The 18,095-nt window shown below is 42.5% G+C and overlaps 1 protein-coding gene across 1 annotated transcript; it reads right to left on the reverse strand.

The window, feature by feature from the left end:
* Window positions 1–1,851: 1,851 nt before the first annotated feature.
* Window positions 1,852–17,068, reverse strand: LOC100755150 (olfactory receptor 10AD1). Its single transcript, XM_027396012.2, has 2 exons — window positions 16,928–17,068; window positions 1,852–2,940 (listed from the first exon to the last, which is right to left on the reverse strand). The coding sequence occupies exons 1-2, from the start codon at window positions 17,066–17,068 to the stop codon at window positions 1,852–1,854; spliced, it is 1,230 nt and encodes a 409-aa protein (XP_027251813.2).
* Between the last annotated feature and the right edge of the window lie 1,027 nt (window positions 17,069–18,095).

The following is an 18,095-nucleotide window of genomic DNA, read 5'->3' on the forward strand; positions in this document are numbered from 1 at the left end:
TTCTCTCTTTGCAGCCCTTAACTCTGGATATCCTGAGACCTGCCCCCTCTATCCATTAACTACCCAGGTGTCTCTAGGAAGGGGAAGGGTCTCATAAGCCCCGCCTCTTCAGTGATGCAGTCAATGGTTTATGCAGGTAACCTACAGATAATCACAGCTGCTGAGAAAGAGGTCAAGAGGACAACAGCAGTGTCATGCCAGAAGAGGAGGCATAGGTTCTGGGGCCAGGGCACCTGAGTGAGAATAGCAGCCAAGCCCTTTATGTAATGTGTGATCCACCACTAGAAACTTCTGGTCTTGATATCAAATATCAAGTATCTGATAAAGATCCTATTATTATGGGGACCAACTTTAAGGGTCTTAGGACCTAATAAACGTGTGCTGCTGTTATCTGTGCTCCAATAGTGCTTTGCATGGGGTGTTTAGTAATGCTGGCTCTTTTGCTGAATTGAATCTCATTGTCTATCAGTGCCAGGTAACTATAAGGCAGTGGTTCTCAACCTGTAGGTTGCAACCCTTGGTGGGAGGGTCAAATGACTCTTTCACAGGGGTCTCCTAAGACCCCTGGGAAACACAGATATTTGCATTATGATTCATAACAGTAGCAAAATTACAGTTATGAAGTAGTAATGAAAATAATCTTATGGTCGGGGATCTCCACAGCATGAGGAACTGTATCAAAGGGTTGCAGTATTAGGAACATTGAGAACCCCTGGTGTAAGGCTATGAAGTTATTTCTCAAAGATTCTCAAAGCATACTTTTTTCTTTCTCTGCCTTCCCATGACCATTTTTCTTTTCCTCTTCAAAGGCTTTTTGCAGATTGGAATTTCACACTTAGAGAAGCCAGGCCTCTAGGGTAGAAGATGCCTTCTCTTTCTCCATGGTGACCTGGAAGGCCTATACCTCCTCTCAGTCTGATAACTTTAGAATAGGGTTCTTCTTGGCTGTAAGTCTCTCATCTTCCTTTTCTCAGAGAATCAGAACACCTGTGATTGATATTTTTTCCTCTGGTCCTTCGAGATGTATATAAATCTTGGAAACTTACTGTCAGTTTCATGACCCAGGGAAGGTCTTTCCAGGTCTATCCTGAAGGAAGATGATACTCAGTCTCTCAGTCTGGGAGTGGGGTAGGAACCTGACTCCATAAGGTTAAATTAATGTAATTCTGTTTCAGTTAAAGATATATTTTAAAAAGCAGACTAAAATGGCATATTAAAAGGTTAAGAGATTATCTATTCCTACACATGTGTGCAAAAATCATCGTGGCATGTAAAAGAATCATTCCAACAAGATAAAGTTAAATGCACTTATTCATTGAATCCTGAGAAACACAGAGGAAAAATTCAGGGAAGCCTCACATCTTCCTAAGGAAAGTTCATGGAAAAACAATTCTGGAAATTAAGTCAGAAATGAGCCTTAGACGTCAGGAGAAACTTACAGGTCTGAGTCTAGTGCCAAGGAAGCTGCCAATAGTCTTTTCTAGTCCCTTTCCAGAACTGGAAAGCAAGGGCTGGGAAAAGTAACCTGTTGTGTGATATTTTGTTTGTGTTCTGACAGGAGATCGGAGGGTGGAGCTAGTCACTAGTTAACCATAGAGGTCTGGATGTCTGTACAGAGTGGAGATAGGAAGTGACAAAGTGTGGTATAGACATGAACTTGACCCTTTGGGGTTGAGGATTCAGAGAGGTGTGAAGTGGTTATGGCTGTTCCTCTGCTTCTCTGATTTTTTAGCTTTTACCTCGATATCCAACTCTGGGTTTTTATTGATAAGACTAATTCAGATTGTGCTTCAGTAACCTTCCATCCCCATTTGAGGAAACTTCTCCAGAGGGCCTCTGGGCAGGTGCAGCCTAAGCCAGGTTGCCTCTCCCAAGGGCCCTCCGCATGGCCCCCTTCATTTCCTTGTTGCGGAAGCTGTAGATGACGGGGTTGCACATGGGGATGATGATGGTGTAGAGGAGGGAGAAAGGCTTGTCTTTGTCAGGCCCGTGTGTACTGCGGGGATTCATGTAGGAGAACATGGCTGAGGTGTACAAAAAGATGACCACAGTCAGGTGGGAGGCACAAGTAGAAAAGGTCTTCCCATGACCTGAGGAGGAGGCTCTGCTAAGAATGGAGGCCAGGATGCGGGCATAGGAGGTGACAATGAGCACCATGGGGCTGAAAAGCACTACAAAGGCATCAACGAAGATCAGCTTCATGCTGAACTTGGGGTCCCCACAGGAGAGGGCAATCACTATGGGGGCCTCACAGAAGAAGTTTTCTATGTGGTTGTCTTTGCAGAAGGGATTCCGGAATGATATATACTCAAGAAAGATGCCATTGACCATCCCAAAGATCCAGGAAGTCAGCACCAGCCTGACACACACCTGATGGCTCATGATCTGGGCATAGTTCAGTGGGTGGCAGATTGCAACATACCGGTCATAGGCCATGAAAGCCAAGAGGATGCACTCAGCCACACCCACTAGAAAGACCAAGTACATCTGGACCATACAAGAGGCAAAGGAGACAGTGTGATTCTTGGTCACCAGATGGATCAACATCTGAGGGATGGTGGTGGTGATGAAACAGATGTCCAGGAAAGACAGGTGTCCAAGGAAGAAGTACATGGGGCTGTTGAGTCTGGGGTCAGTCCAGGTTATGAAGATGATGAGGCCATTCATGGCCATGGCGAGGCTGTAGAGAGCCAAGAAGAGGGTGAAGAGCAATGCCCGGGTGGAAGGGGAGCTCTGCTCAAAGCCCACAAGGATGAACTCTGTCACTGTGCTGCTGTTCCTCAGGTCTGCTGTCCGGGGCCTGTTTGAGGAGGCAGGCAGGAAAAGCATAAAGGACACAGTTGTATGGAAGGTGAGATGTTCCCCTGGACCCAGAAACCCAGCAAGAGGCTTTACCCAGGTGACAGTAAAAGCTTTGGAACTTAGCAATCTCTGGTAAATCTGTGGAGGAACAGCATAGTGAAAATGCCAGGGTCACCAGGGGCTCTCTATATAAATTCTATTTTAGAAATTGAGGAAGTGATGGCTCCCCTTTAGTCTGGATTGATGAGATGCCCTGTGAAATGGTGCCTGTGTTTCAGGTCCTTCAACATCAAAGGGCTGCTTATGGTATTTAGAGGGGATATAATAAAATAGCTATGCCTGGAACTCACACCAGATGAGGAAAGCTAAGAAACTGAGGGAACTCGTGTGTGGTGGAAGGATGGTGGTGATTGGCTTAAAGAGGGTCAGGTGATTAGCTTAAAGGAGGTCATTTGTAGGACCCACCTGAGAGATTTTTGGAGGCATATTTTATAATCTTTTTCTTTTTTTCATTTCAACTAATTTCCTTCCTTCTCCCTCTTTTTCCCTCCCTCTGCCTCTCTCTTTTTACCTTCTACTCTTCTTTTTTTTGAGGCCAATTCTCATGTAGCACCAGCTGGTCTTGACCTCACTATATGTTCACGGATGGCATTGCACTCCTGTGTTTATTTCCCAAGTACTGGAATTATAGGCAAATGCCATTATAGCCAACATGAAGGTGGCATTTTCAAGAACCAGACAATGTTCAGTCTTTTCAGACCTAATTTGAGGTGCTGAATGGGTTGATATCTTGGGAAAAGTTAAGCAGGGCTGTCTCTGAAGTGAGGATGAGTGACTAAGAGGTTTCTGGATGCAGTCATGTCTAGTTCTCTACTGCAACGCACCTTTCCCCAGATTCACTCTCTGGTCATTGCTGTTGCCACACCAGTAGCTACACAGTGTCAGCTGGAGAAAAGGTTTGATTATGATCACTTCCTTTGTTTGTTTGTTTGTTTGTTTTTTACATTGGAAACACCTTTCCCTCAGCTTTGGAATTTACCCACTATTTGGCAGAAATAATTCAACCATCTTTGTGAGAAAAGAATCTATGTACAGGCCACATACATTCCAGTCCTTTTGTCTCTGTGAGTAAATGGTGTTCACAGTGCATCTCCAGAAACTTAGCTCTGATTATTACTGTAGCTTTTGGGAAGTCACTACACTCACATTAAATCTGTTGTATTTGTCATCTTGACTGGAGTTAAGATGTGTCACATGCTTATAAAGGGACAGAGTTTCCCTGCTTAATGCCCTTCTTTCCACCAGTTTTTCTTCTATTTCCTTTTTTGTACATTCTCACTCAGCCTTCTCTGTGAGCTCTTTGTTCCCTTTGTCCTGCTCCTCCCGTTTCTCAGTCTGTGAAGCACTAGATTCCCTCCAAGTAAGGTTTTCTGACTGATCAGGGCATCAGCGCAGCCTATTCCTACCTTCTTCACTTTGGAAAGTTCTGGTACCTAGGACTACTCTGGTGATCTGGAAAGGGAAGGGAAGTTAAATGACATAGTTTAATATGGGCCCCCAATCCTGCACTCAGCAGACATGTTGAGACTAAAGCTAATGGTTGAACAACAGAAGTCATCAGTGAGCTACAATCCATAGAATTCTTGGACTTGGCCAAGAAGAAGTTGCAATTTTACTCGAGGACTCTCTAAGTCCCACTGAAGGACAAATGCTTGCCTGTAGTTCACTGAGAAGAAATAATATTCTGTATTATTTCTGGTCAGCATCCAGTCCCTCACTGGATACCACCAGCAGTTGGCCAGTCAGGCATCTGTGTAAAGACATGGGGTTTTAGAAAGCAAACCACACCTACCTCATCCCGTGGCTCTGCTGCTCACGCCTTGTCACTGAATCACTGTGCCTAGTAACAGAGATGGCATGGTGCTTGAGGGAGAACTGCTCTAGGGAGGATGGTCTGAGCTGGTGGGCCACTCTGGAAGACAGTTGTGTGTGATGACATTTTCAGTTCTTTGACATCAATGCTGTTACAAATGTCTTCTTAAGCAATATTACCACATTGCATGTGCAGCACATTACAGAGCAGGTGAGGGCTCTCTGCCTCAGATTGCCATTTGGTAATGCACACTTATCTGCTAGCTTTTCCGATTGCATATTTTGACCTTCTTTCCCCTTTAAAGTCTTTGCATCTATGCTTGCCTTAAAAATCCTATGCTCTTCTGTTGATTTAAAAAATACAAGAAAAAAGAAAGTGTTATAAGCATATGGTATTCCAATGTAAAAACAAAACAAACAAAAATATTCTCATTCTCAAAAAATATTCTGACAAAGAATGTCTTAAAATGAACTGTAGAGGGGCCTGGAGAGATGGTTTGGTAGTTCAGAGCCCTTGCTCTTCAGAGGACCCAAGTTTGGTTCCCATCACCCACATCTGGTGTCTCACAACCACCTGTAACTCCAGCTCCAGTGGGTCTGATGCCTGTGGCCACTTTGGGCCTTTGCCCTCACATGCACATACCCACATGTAGACACACACCTACACACAACTAAAAATAATAAAACAGGGACTAGAAAGGTGGCTCAGCAGTTAAGAGCATTGGCTGCTCTTCCAGAGGACCTGAGTTCAATTCCCAGCACCCACATGGCAGCTCACAACTGCCTGTAACTCAGGCTTCGGGGGATCTGACACCCTCACACAGACACACAAACAGGCAAAACACCAATGTAAATGAAATAAAAATGAATAAATCCTTTAAATAAATAAACATTTAAAAATAAAAATAAAATAACTCTTAAATTTTAAAAATAAATGTATTTGATTATTTTTTATGTATATGGATGCTTGCATACATGCTTGTCTGTGTACCCCTTTCACAATGCTCCCTGCAAAGGCCAGAAGAGAGTGCCAGATTCCCTGGAACTGGAATTGTAGATGGTTATGAGCTACCATATGGGGGTTGGGAATTGAACTTGGGCCTGATGGGAGAGCAGCCAGTGCTCTTTCCCACTGAGCCATCTTTCCAGGCCTAAAAGAAATCTTAAAAAATAAAAACTAACTGGTAGAAATTGTTGTTACATTCCAATCTGAAGCTCTGAAATGATTTACAATGGTTTTAATTAATGGCAATGGTGGTATCTACACACATGTCTTTCCAAATGATATCTCTATATACATTCACACATAACACTTGTGGGCTTTCTTTGCTAACCCAGAGGAACATCATAATTGTCCTCCATAATTGTCCTGTGCCGGCTACACAGGGAAAAAAAAAAGCAAAACACCATTTGCCTTTACATTGATTCCCTATTCAAAGACTGGAGGATCTGTGATCTCTTAAATTAGCAGCAATTTTCCAAGTGGTTCATATTCACCGTATTGTCTGAGCCTGTATTTTGTTAATATCCCGTAATGAGGCAATTTAATCTCATTGAAGACTTGCAGATAAGTGATATTGGACAATGAAACTGCACATGGTTTGGCAGTAGAACAGAACAAGAAGGAACTCTCTGTGGGTCACAGTTGGTGTAACTGACCCATTGTTCTGATTGTTTCAGAACCATCTGCAAGTAGAATAGGAACTTCCAAAATGCCCAAGAGCATCTCAGGAGAGCAGCCATTTGTACTGGGGGATCAGTTACTCGAGGGTAGAAGCTGGTCAACCATAGACAGAACAAGGCAGATGAATAAGAGAAAGGGCGGGTGGGTGGGTGGGAGACATCTCTTACATTTTTGCTATTTCCTTCCACATGACAGGGATCATCTGACTTCCTTTATTCCACCACAGATGACAGGAAGTGGCCACTTGAATATTTGAGGGTTTTTTGTTTTTGTTTTTTTTTACATGAGAAACTTGTTTCTTAAACGTTCTTTACGGTGGGTGCTGCCCCTGTTTAGGAGGCTCTGGTACTGTCTGGTGCTGCCAATGGCTGTGGAATGAGTCCACCTAACTTCAGGCACACAGGAATCCATGTAGGTTTGTTTGTTGTTGTTGCTAAAGTGGAGTGAGAGTGTCAACAAACCCTCTCTTTCTGTTGACTCTCTCACTCCACTTTTCTTCAGTTTATTCAATAGAAGATGAAAGAGCACTAACCCCTCAAAATTCCCAAGTAGTTATCATTAACATTAATGTTATCCCATATACAAAAATACACCATAACCAATATGAAAAGCAGCTCTAAGCTAGTCACAGTATGTGGCATCTAAAACTCCATGTCAAAGGCACAGAGAGCAGAGAGGTGTTCCTCAGAGGCAGGGATTGGTATATGACATACATTTATTTGTAAATGAAAAAATATTCTTATTTTGAGTCCGATTTGAAGCACAAAGTGAAGTGACATTGCTACTTCAAGTTACTTCAATGCCTTATGGTTAATTATTTTCCTTGAATATATAATCTTTCCACCATCTGTTATCATTTAGAAATGACCTATAAAGCTCATGTTTACATTGAAAAATAAAATACATTAATGCTCACATATTAAAAAACAACACACCCCACTTTTAACTCCATCCCCAGTAGAGGCAAAGGGACTTTGGTTTGGGTTAGGCGTGTCTGAAATTCAGCTCTAGGGGTTAGTTGACAGGCTGTCTCAGGTTTTACTCCTAGGAAATAAGAATTAACTAAGACCATATATTTAGTTTTGATTCAGTTTCCTTTTGTCTTCCTATGGCTCCACTTCACACTTCAAAGGCCTGCGTCAAAGATTGCCTGGCCTTGCTCTTACAAGCCCTGCCTACTGTAGACATCCAGAGAAGGGAGGACCTCACCCACGTTTCCCACTCTCCCTTAGTATTTCTTGCTTCTTAGTCTCAGGGAGTTCTGTACACCTCACTTGTTTGTTTTCTGTTCTAACTAGTCTTTCCTCTTATCTGGCTCCGATAGACATTGCAAACACCAGCCCTCATCACAGAAAAATCCCCAGTAAAATGTGGAAGGCATTCCCTTGACAACAATCTCTGAAAGAGAACCATCCTCAAGACACTACCTAGCCTCTCTTTCCACAGGGGAGGAGGAAAAAGTATCAATGAAACAAAGTACTAAGATGCACAAATATAGAGGCTTAGGAAAAACAAAAGCATGAGAACATAATCAGAGAGAGGGAGGGTTCTCACCCAACAGTATAGAAGGAAAGGTGTGGAAAACCAAGGAATTCAATTGGCCAAAATATAATGAGCTGTTAAAGCTATGGAAATGAACAGGTCAGTACAGAGAAGGCACAGTAGGAGAGATTCCAGAAGCTTCTGCCTATGGACAAGTCCCAACATGGAGAGTCAGGGGGACTGGCAGAAGGCTTCCCATGCTTAGGCACTGATATAGAACTGGGACCAGGGAGCCAGTTCTAGCGAGAATGGTTGAGCTGGGTTTTCTTCCTTCCCAGCTTCCCAAACTGGACTTAGCAAGACAGGGGAGCCCTCTCTGTGGTCTAAGATGTGGTCGTCTGACCCAGCCAGAAGGCAGGTGAGCAGACTGAGATCCTGATGGGCATTTGTAGGGAGGACACAGAGGAATGTGCAATGCAGTGAAAAATCCAGGACAACAGAGACTGGTGGGCTTTCGAGGTAGAAACTGAGCAAGACAAAGGTTAACAAGTCAAATCTGTGACCTTTCAGGGCTACCATGTACAGATGTGAATGCTGAGAAACCCAGAGAATGCTTGGCTCTGGTGACGAGGTCAGAGACAAGGTCAGCTTCATAGCAGAAGAGTTCATTCACTGACCTTGACCCTGTGGTTTGGGACACGCTGATGAGGACATTGTCTGTGCTGGTCTTGGATGCAGAAGAGGAATCCAGAGGCTCAAAGTGAGGGTGCAGGGCATTTGTTGTAGACTAGCTGTGCATTTATAGGGCTGGGCTCTTGGCCCCCTCCTTCCTTCCTATCTCTCAGGTGTGCTTGCCCGGGCACGTGAATCCCTCCCTCCCCCTCATCCAGACAGATGGGAGCTTCTGGCTGGTTACTATGGCAGCCATCTGTAATAAGGCCAACTATTCATTCTTGAGGCCTGACCATTCCAAGTGTGTCCCTGGGGATAGTTTTACTTGGTCCTTTTTTAGGCTCCCTTGAGAGGCCATGCTCATTGCCAGTGACCTGGAGGACCAAATACACTCCTAGGTTTTCTCAAGAAATTTGTGTTCATCTGTAGATAAGAGACCTGGCAAATATGATCCTTGCACCCCCACCTTCAAGTTAGAAAGTCCCTTAACTCTTTACAAAATATTTTTGAGATTATTATAATTACATCATTTCTCCCTTCCCGTTCCTCCCTCTAACCCTTTCCATATATCCCTCCACGCTGTCTTCATGCCCCTTTTCATTACTTGTTATTGCATGAATATTTATTTATTTATACATGCATTCCCAAATATATAGTTGCATCCATATAATGTTTCTTGCGTGTATGTTTTCAGGGGGCCGAACATATTGCACTGGACAACCAATTTGTATGCTCTGCCCTGAGGAGGGCACCTCTCTTGCTTTCCTCAGTTGCCTACAGTTCTTTGTGTAGAGTTGAGGCCTCTCGGACTTTACCCTAGCCACTTTGGCATGTTTATTAACAATAGCCTTGTTTGGGCATGTTTGGTCAGTTATGTTGGTCAGACTTTACTGGTGTAATTTCTGACGTTTCTAGAAGGCACAACCTCACAGAAGAGTCCCTAATCTGTTGCGGAATAGAACATTTGTTTAACTAGGCAAAGATGTGTTACATTTTTTTTTAATGCTGGTTTGTTAAACTATGTAAAGATGTTACATTTGTTTTATGCTGCATTTGTTTAACTAGGCAAAGAAGTGTGGCATTTGCTTCTTTTTTATTTTAATTTTTTTATTCATTTTATATACCACAGTTCCCCCTGACTCCTCTCCTTTAGCACTCCTTTCCACCCTTCCCCAACCCACTCCCAATCCGCTCCTCAGAAAGGGTAAGGTCTCTTACAGAGAGTCGACAAAGCCTGGCACATGAAGTTGAGGCAGGATCAATCCCTGCCCGCCCCCTTCCCCGCATCAAGGCTGAACAAGGCATTCCATCATAGAAAATGGGCTCCAAAAAGCCAGCTCATATGCCAGGAATAGATCCTGGTCCCACTGCCAGGGGCTCCTCAAACAGACCAAGCTATACGACAGTTGCTCACATACAGAGGGCCTAGTTCAATCCCAAGCAGGCCCGTCAGCTGTCAGTTTAGAGTCTATGAGCTCCCATAAGCTCAGGTCAGCTGTCTCTGTGTATTTCTTCATCATGATCCTAACCCCCCTTGCTCATATAATCCCTCTCTTTGACTGGACTCTGGGAGCTCAGCCTGGTGCTTGGCTGTGGATCTCTGTATCTGCTTCCATCAGTTACTGGGTTAAGGTTCTATGATGATAGTTAGGATATTCACTAGTCTGATTACAGGGGAAAGCCAGTTTCAGGTACACTATTGCTAGGAATCTTAGCTGGTTGTAAAGATGTGTTGCATTGGTTTTACCTTGCCTGCTTAAGGCACCTGATTGGTCTAATAAAAAATTGAATAGCCAATAGCTAGGCAGTAGAGGGATAGGTGGGACTGGCAGGCAGAGAGAATAAGTAAGAGGAGGAATCTAGGCAGTCACCAGCCAGCCAGCCAGAGGAGGAGGAAGCAGGAAATACAGAATGAAAGAAAGGTAAAAGCTCCAGGCAAAACATAGATGAAGAGAAACAAGTTAAAATAAGTTATATAAGAGCTAACGGGACAAGCCTAAAGCCAAGAATTCATACCTAATAATAAATGTCTGTGTCATCATTTGGGGGCTGGCAGTCCAAGAAAGCCTGCTACACTGATCCTATGGCTCTTGCAATCTTTTTGCCCTCTGCTGCAATGTTTCCTGAACCTTAGGTGTGGGAGCAATCTGTAGATGTACCCACTGAGACTAGGTACCACAACTCTGCTGATTGATTGGTTGTGGTTTTATGTGATGGTCTCTACTTGTTTCAAAGAGAAGTTTCTTGATGAGAGGTGAAGACTACACTTATCTGTGGGTATATGGGAAAATGTACAGATTGTTGTGAGGGATTATGGTGGTTTGGTAACTTAGTTGTTTAGATTTTCCACCAATAGCCACGAATTCATTAGCACTGTGTAGTTATCCAGGTTTCTAGTACCAGGCATGCTCTCCTTCTTGTTGAAGGGGTCTTAAGTACAATTAGAGAGCAGTTGGTAACACCAAGGTATGCATACCACTACAGCACCCTTAGGGTTATGGTGCCATGCTGGCTATTGATGTGGGGCATAGAGGTCATATCTGGGTAGGACTTTTGGTTGCCTCCCTCCTTTGGAAGCTTGCCTGGCACATTTGATACCATGAAAACTAGTCCTCAGGGGGGAGGCATTCAGGTCAGTTCCAGTCCAGGGACTTTTGGGCCTTATTTCTGAAGTGCATGGTGTCTTCAGCAATAAGGGACTAACCTCCCACTTTGGAGTGGGGGTGAGTGGTGGTAACCAAGGGCAATAGCAATAGGCTGTATGTTTTGGGGAGTCTCTTAGACATCCCTGGCTAACAACTTAAGATCTCCTGTCTGATATTGGGGGTTTTGTTGGGTGGTCTTTGGCTCTTGGAGGGAGTGTCATCAGTGCAGATGAGAAAAGTTCATTAAAACTCTATATGTATATTTATACACTAAATCACATAACTTATACTATTTTAAAAGGAAAATAGCTAATAGTATGATTTCGTGTGGCTTTTCAGTCATCTATATTGCTTTTTTTTTTTTTACTTCTCTCCCTCCTCGTTTTTGCATTTGCTTCCCTTCCCTAAGGAGCCCCCGTTTCCATGTTCCCCATCAGATTAGTTGTATTCTAGTCCTCTTTACCCTCTTCCTACCTTCTTCTCCCCCCTCCCCATTTCCTTGATCTTGTACTTGTACCCAGATTTCCCCTCACTATTGTTCCCCAACCCCCCATCCTGGGAATGGTCCCACTATACTCTCCTGGTTTCTGTAGTTACTGCAGGGTATGTATTCACATCTGAAGATTTGGAGCCAGGAGCCTCCAAGAGAGAACATGAAACAACTGTCTTTCTGGGCCCGAGTTTCCTCACTCAATATGATCTTTTCTAGTTCCATCCATTAACCTGCAAAGTTCATGGTTTCATTTTTCTTTACAGCTGACTAGTATTCCATAGTGCCTATGTATGACACTTTCATTATGTACTCATTGGTCACAGACATTTAGATCATTTCCATTTCCTATCTATTGTGAGTAGAGTGGCAATGAATGTGGCCGAGCAAGTATCTAGTAGTAGAATGTCTTTGAGTCCTTTGAGCATTTGTCAAGGAGTGGTATAGCATTTGGTAGACTTGTCTTTAGATTCTTGTGGTACAGCATTTGGTAGACTTGTCTTTAGATTCTTGTGGTACAGCATTTGGTAGACTTGTCTTTAGATTCTTGTGGTACAGCATTTGGTAGACTTGTCTTTAGATTCTCCATACTGATTTTCAGAGTTGCAGCATCATTTTGCAATCCCACCAACAATGAATAAGAGGTCCCTTTCCCCCTCATCCTCCCCAGCAATTGTTGTCAGTTGTTTTGTCGACTTTTGCCATTCTGACTGGGGAAAGATGAAATCTCAAAGTTGTTTTGGGATGATGAATTTTTTTTTTGAGGAGAAAAGTAATCACCAGCCTTACCCCAGCTGTGTATCTTTGAGTTATAATAGCAACCAGCTTGATATAATAACATGACAATTGGCTCTATAGTGGCACAAATGTCATGGGAATAACCAACCACTTTCTGATTGAATTTAAGGCCAACCCCGTAAGATAAAACCTACACCCAGCACCATTATTAGAACTAAGAACCTGTGACTAGTCAGCAGGTTCCCACACTATTATTCGACTAAATGGACATAGTATTGAATGGACTTCTAATGACCTACCATCATAACAATAGATTAATGCAACCCTCCTCAGAGGAGCTTCTGTTTGCAGTAGGTGGCAAATAGTACAGAGACCAGCAATTGGTCATGGTGAAGAGAATGGGAGACTGCAGAATGCTCAACCCTACAGAAACATCTGTATCACACATCCTCCTTTCAAGGCTTAGGGAATATTGCAGGAGAGGGAGTGTGAAGATTGTAAGATCCAGAAGAGGTATGTGACTACAAGTAAATAGTATTTTCCAAACATAAGAGGTAACTGAACATATAAGTTCACAGAAGTTGTGACGGCATGTATAAGACAAGCTCAAGCCAGATGAAATGCCAGCATAGAAGGGGAGATTATGAGCTCCCACATAACTGAGGAGCTATTGACAATCTGTAGATGCTGGGAGAGGGAGTGCCAATGCTCTTTAAGGATGTGGCCCATGGCAGGTTGACCATATTATGGCGTATGGCTACACACCCAGGAGTATATGGGTGACACAAATGGGACTTGAGTTTTTTTCTTAAGAGGACACAAAGTTGGGTGGGTAGGAAAAGAAGGTGGATCTTGAAGAAGTTGGGAAGGAGAAATAAATACGTTGTATGAGATTTTCAAAAAGCTAATAAAAATTTTAAAAATTTAAAAGATTAATTCAGAGCCTTATAACAAACACTATCTATAATAGTTATTTATAAAGCATTATCTTAAAGAGCAAATAAATCTATGAGAGCCATTAGCTCTACTTTTATTCAATATTGCATGGGTAGTTCCCATGCAGAACAATAGGACAGGAAATGAAATTAATTGTGTAAAAATACAGAAATTAATGATGAAATTCTCTTCAAGTACAGGTAACTTGATCATATTCCTAGAGACACTAAAAGAATGCATGGATAATTTGCTGAAATTAATAGATTCAACAAAGTTATTCAGTGTGCACAAAATCAATGTGCAAAAACTTAACTGCATGCCTATCACAGGTGTTGTATAGCTAGCTATTCCTTCTGAAGGATTCATTTCTGGAGAGAATAAAGAACCTTGCAGGACTCAGGGATCTTATGAGGTTTGTAAGGTTCAAGCAATATAGGAAGTTACATGCTTTGCCAGGCTCCTCCCCAAAGTTTGGAAAACAGTAAACTTCTGCCATGGGGAGACTTGGCAGTGGTGGGGTGGGAGGTAGGGTGTCTTTGGTGGAGCTGACTGCAAGCTATGCAGAGAGCTCCAGGGATGCAGTTTTCATGAGACACCATCCATACTGAAGGGGGCTTTACTGTGTTGTCACTCCTTTGAGTTACCCAGGTTTCTATAATTGGGTCTGTTGTTGGTGTTCTACATGGGGTGAAGATCAAGTGTGTTCACATGTGCCCCAAAATGTCATACAGTATGACTGAGGATGGCCCCCTTAGGCTCATATATTTGAGTAGTTGGCCTTCTAGTGGCTGTCTGGGGATGATTAGAAGGAGGTGTTACCTTGCTGGAGGAAAAGAACAGTGACATTTTGAGTTAGCTCTCTCTGCCTGTTGCTTGAAGATCAAGGTGTGAGTTCTCAGCTTTTTCTGCCCCACCAGCATGGACTCTAACCCTCTGAAACTGTAAGCCCAATTACAAATTTTCTTAGTTGCCTTGGTCAAGGTGTTTGTCACAGCAATTGAAAAATAATTAAGACCCAATCCAAGAGAAATAGAAAATGTAATGCTTAAGATGGAATTTAATTATTTTTATTTCTTTTTGTTATTTAATTATTTTTAATTGGATTAAAGTTGTAAGTATGTATTGGGTATGGTCCTAGTTCCTTTCTGCTGCTGTGATAAAACAGCCTTGTCAAAAGCAACTTAGGGGAGGCAAGGATTTATTTGGCTTACAGTTTTAGTTCATTTCTGGAAAGACATTGAGGAGAAATTAAGGAATTTAAGCAGCTAACCAGATCACAGTCACAGTAAGAGCAAAGAGAAATGAATGCACCCATGTTGCCTACTGCTTGGCATTCAGTCCTTCTACTCTTGTATAGTCTAATGCCCCAAACCACAGAACAGTATTGCCCACTATGGGTTGTTCAATTAGCAACTGAGACAATCCCTTATAGATATACCCACACAAACCAACCTTGTAGTTGGACTTTCTTTTTGGTCACCAGCCCCAAATAATGACAAGGAGACTCATTAGTAATTATGAAAGCTTGGCCTTAGCTTAGGCTTTTTCCTAACTAGGTCTTTTAACTTAAATTAACCTGTTTTATTAGTCTACATTCTGTCATGTGGCTTGGTTACCTCCTTTGTTCTGTGTGTCTGACTTGGTCTGAGTCTCACTGGTGTCTCCCCACCTCTCTTTTTTCCCAGAGTTGTCTCTCTCCCTGGAAATTCTGTCCATTCTTTCATGCCTAGCTATTGACTACTCATCTCTTTATTAAACCAATCACAGTAACACATCTGCACACAATGTAAACAAATACTCCACAACACAACCTGATTTACATATATTCTTCATTAAGATTCTCTTCCCAGGTAATTCTGGATTGTGTTGACAGTTAAAGCTAACTATGAGGTGATTTGATAAAAATCAGGCTAATTGAATACCAGTGTGTGTGTGTGTGTGTGTGTGTGTGTGTGTGTGTGTGTGTGTGTGTGTGTCTGTGTGATTCTTTTTTGGTTAGAGCATTTACAAACTTTTAACAATTTTGGAACATAAATGCTAATTATTGTTAGCCATACCTACCCTACTGTTCAGTAGAACCCCAGAATTTATTCCTTCTATATACTTACAACTTTATACCCATGGATCAACCTCTGCCCATTCTTCCCTCTCTAGGATCTGGTAACCACTATTCTACTATCAACTGCCAGGGAGTCAGTTTTTTCTAATTTAACATATGCACAACATAAGAGCACATTAGCCAGTGTGCTTTAGAGTCACAGACTTATGGAATGAATCTCTCTCTCAATATATATATAAAGGGAATCAGTTGGAATGACTTACAGGCTGCAATGTCCTTTCACAACAATGACTAGTTGTGAAAGGACAGTCCAAGAATCTAGTAGTTGCTCCTTCCCACAGGCTGGGTGTCCCAGATGGCCTTCAGTATATGCTGGAATCCTGAAGAAGAAGGACCCAATGCCAGTGAAGGAATGGGTGTTCTGACAAGGCCAGGGCAAGCAGGGGAAAAACAATCACTTCCTCCTTCTAGCAGAAGGTGTGGCTTCCCATCTCAAGATTTGGATTAAAGGCATGTGGACTTCGTGTTTCAAGACCCAGATCACAAGTGTGCCCTCCATTTCTGGATTGCAGTTCATTCCAGATATAGTCAAGTTGAAAACCTAGAATAGCCATCACTGATAGTAATTAGATGGTATCCAAGATATACAGTACATAGGAATAAATCTCATGAAAAAGTGCATGAGTTAAAATCTAAATAAATGGGAAAATATAGAAACTTAATTTATAGAACACATGTGAAGTTAATGTGTTTTACTCTCATGGATCCTAGAATTATATCATAGTTTAGACTACTCTGTTCTAATATTTTTCACTAAAATATTTCATTAAATAGATAAACCACAAGATGTGATATTTTAGCACTACAATCTCAGACAAAACAAATATTAATTTACTTTATTCGATGTCACTGGAACATCGGTATAAATATCATGCTTGGGTGAAATGCTATGAAGACAATACTTCAGCAGTTACAGGTGGAAACACAATAAACTTTTTAGCATATCAATGAACTGACCTTTCAGGGAAAGAATTCACAGAAAAAAGACTCCTTTAAAGAGCTTGAATCATTGGCTTTCGTTGAGAGCTTTTGAATATTCATGTGAAGGAGCATCAGACATCTCATACTCCAAAGGTCTACGCCTGGCTTTTGTACTTTATTATGCACAAATGGTTATTTTACCAAAACGTCTCAAGTACTTTTGGTTTAGTAAGACACACACTGGGAGATGATGGTAGACGATTGAGTAAGGGTGGAAGAATCCCTCCACACTTATACCAAGTCAGGGCATCAACATAAATTTCAATTTTATAGCAGGTCAGGGTTTTCAGGAGTAGAGGAGCCACTGAGAATAAAGGGAATTCCTGAAGTTTTGGGGGTTGTACATAACTGACTCAGTAGGCTTCAGGGGTTTGGGGAAATGCTGAGTAGATTGGGGTGAAGGGTCCTGCTGCATCAAAGAAGAGGTTGTGATATGGAAGAGGTGGAAAGGACGATGGTGCAAACGATTGCTCCATCAGAGAGACCTTCCATCTTTGCTTAATCACCTGATTAGAGCACTTATCATGGTCCGACACAGTGTCAGTGCTCAGCTGATGCTTATGGTTGGGTTGAGCATAGTGTGGTGATATATGAAAATGCTTGGTGGGGCCATAGGAAATGTGAACTGAGTCAGCCAAAACCTCCATGATTCAAAGTTAATAGCTAACCAGTTCCCCTCCCCCAGAGGTGGAAGGTCTCAACAAATTAAGAAAATTGAAATACCTGTTTGTATTCTATGTGACCGCCATGATCTAAAGCTGGAAATCTACAGCAAAAGAAACGGTAGAGCCTAGGTGTGGTGGCACACGCTTTTAATCCCAGCATTCAGGAGGTGGAGACAACCAGCATCTTTGTGCATTCTAGGTCAGCTTGGTCTACAGAGTTCCATGACAGCCAGCGCTACAAAGTGAGGTCATATCTTAAGACAACACACATATTCATAGAGATTAAACAACATACTGTTAGATGCTGAATGGGTCACTGAAGAAATTAAGGATGAAATAAAGAACCTATGAGACAGTGAAGGCAGTCCCTAAAAGGGAAGTTTTTAGCCTAGGAGCCTCCATTACAAAAACAGAAAGGGGGCTGAAGAGACAGCTCAGTAGTTAAGAGCATGTACTGTTGTTGCAGAATACTCCAATGTAGTAATGAAGTTACCATCCCCCACATGGACAGTCTCACAACTGCCCAAAACTCCAGCTCCATGAAAATCTGTCAGCTCTACACCCCATATACACTGCATTCACATGTACATACCTACATACTGGCACATCACATAATTAAAAATAACAAAAATAAATATTTTCCAGACTGATAGCTGGGAAACCAGCATGGGACTGCTCTAGACATCACGACATGGGTGTCAGTGAGGAGACCTCGGAAATCTATGGGGTCCCTTATAGTGGATCAGTACTTATCCCTACCATAGGAATGAACTTTGGGAGCCCATCCCACATAGAGGGATACTCCCTGAGCCTAGACACATGGGATGGGCCTAGGCCCTATCCCAAAGGAAATGACAGACTCAGAAGACCCCCTATGGAAGGCCTCAGCCTCCCTGGGGAGCAGAAAGGGTATGGGATAGGTAGGGTGTTAGTTGGGGGGACAGGGGAGGAGGGGAGGGAGAGGGAATTGGAATTGACATGTAAAACAATCTTGTTTCTAATTCAAATA

This window comes from Cricetulus griseus, chromosome 2 (genome assembly GCF_003668045.3).
Source record: "Cricetulus griseus strain 17A/GY chromosome 2, alternate assembly CriGri-PICRH-1.0, whole genome shotgun sequence".
NCBI lineage: Eukaryota > Metazoa > Chordata > Mammalia > Rodentia > Cricetidae > Cricetulus > Cricetulus griseus.

Excerpts from the sequence above, each read along its gene's own strand:
- LOC100755150 (XM_027396012.2), bottom strand. The coding sequence starts at position 17,068 with ATGGAGGTTTTGGCTGACTCAGTTCACATTTCCTATGGCCCCACCAAG. Across the intron at positions 2,941-16,927 it reads ATGATAAGTGCTCTAATCAG|ATTTACCAGAGATTGCTAAG; the intron begins GTGATTAAGCAA and ends GTTCCTCCACAG.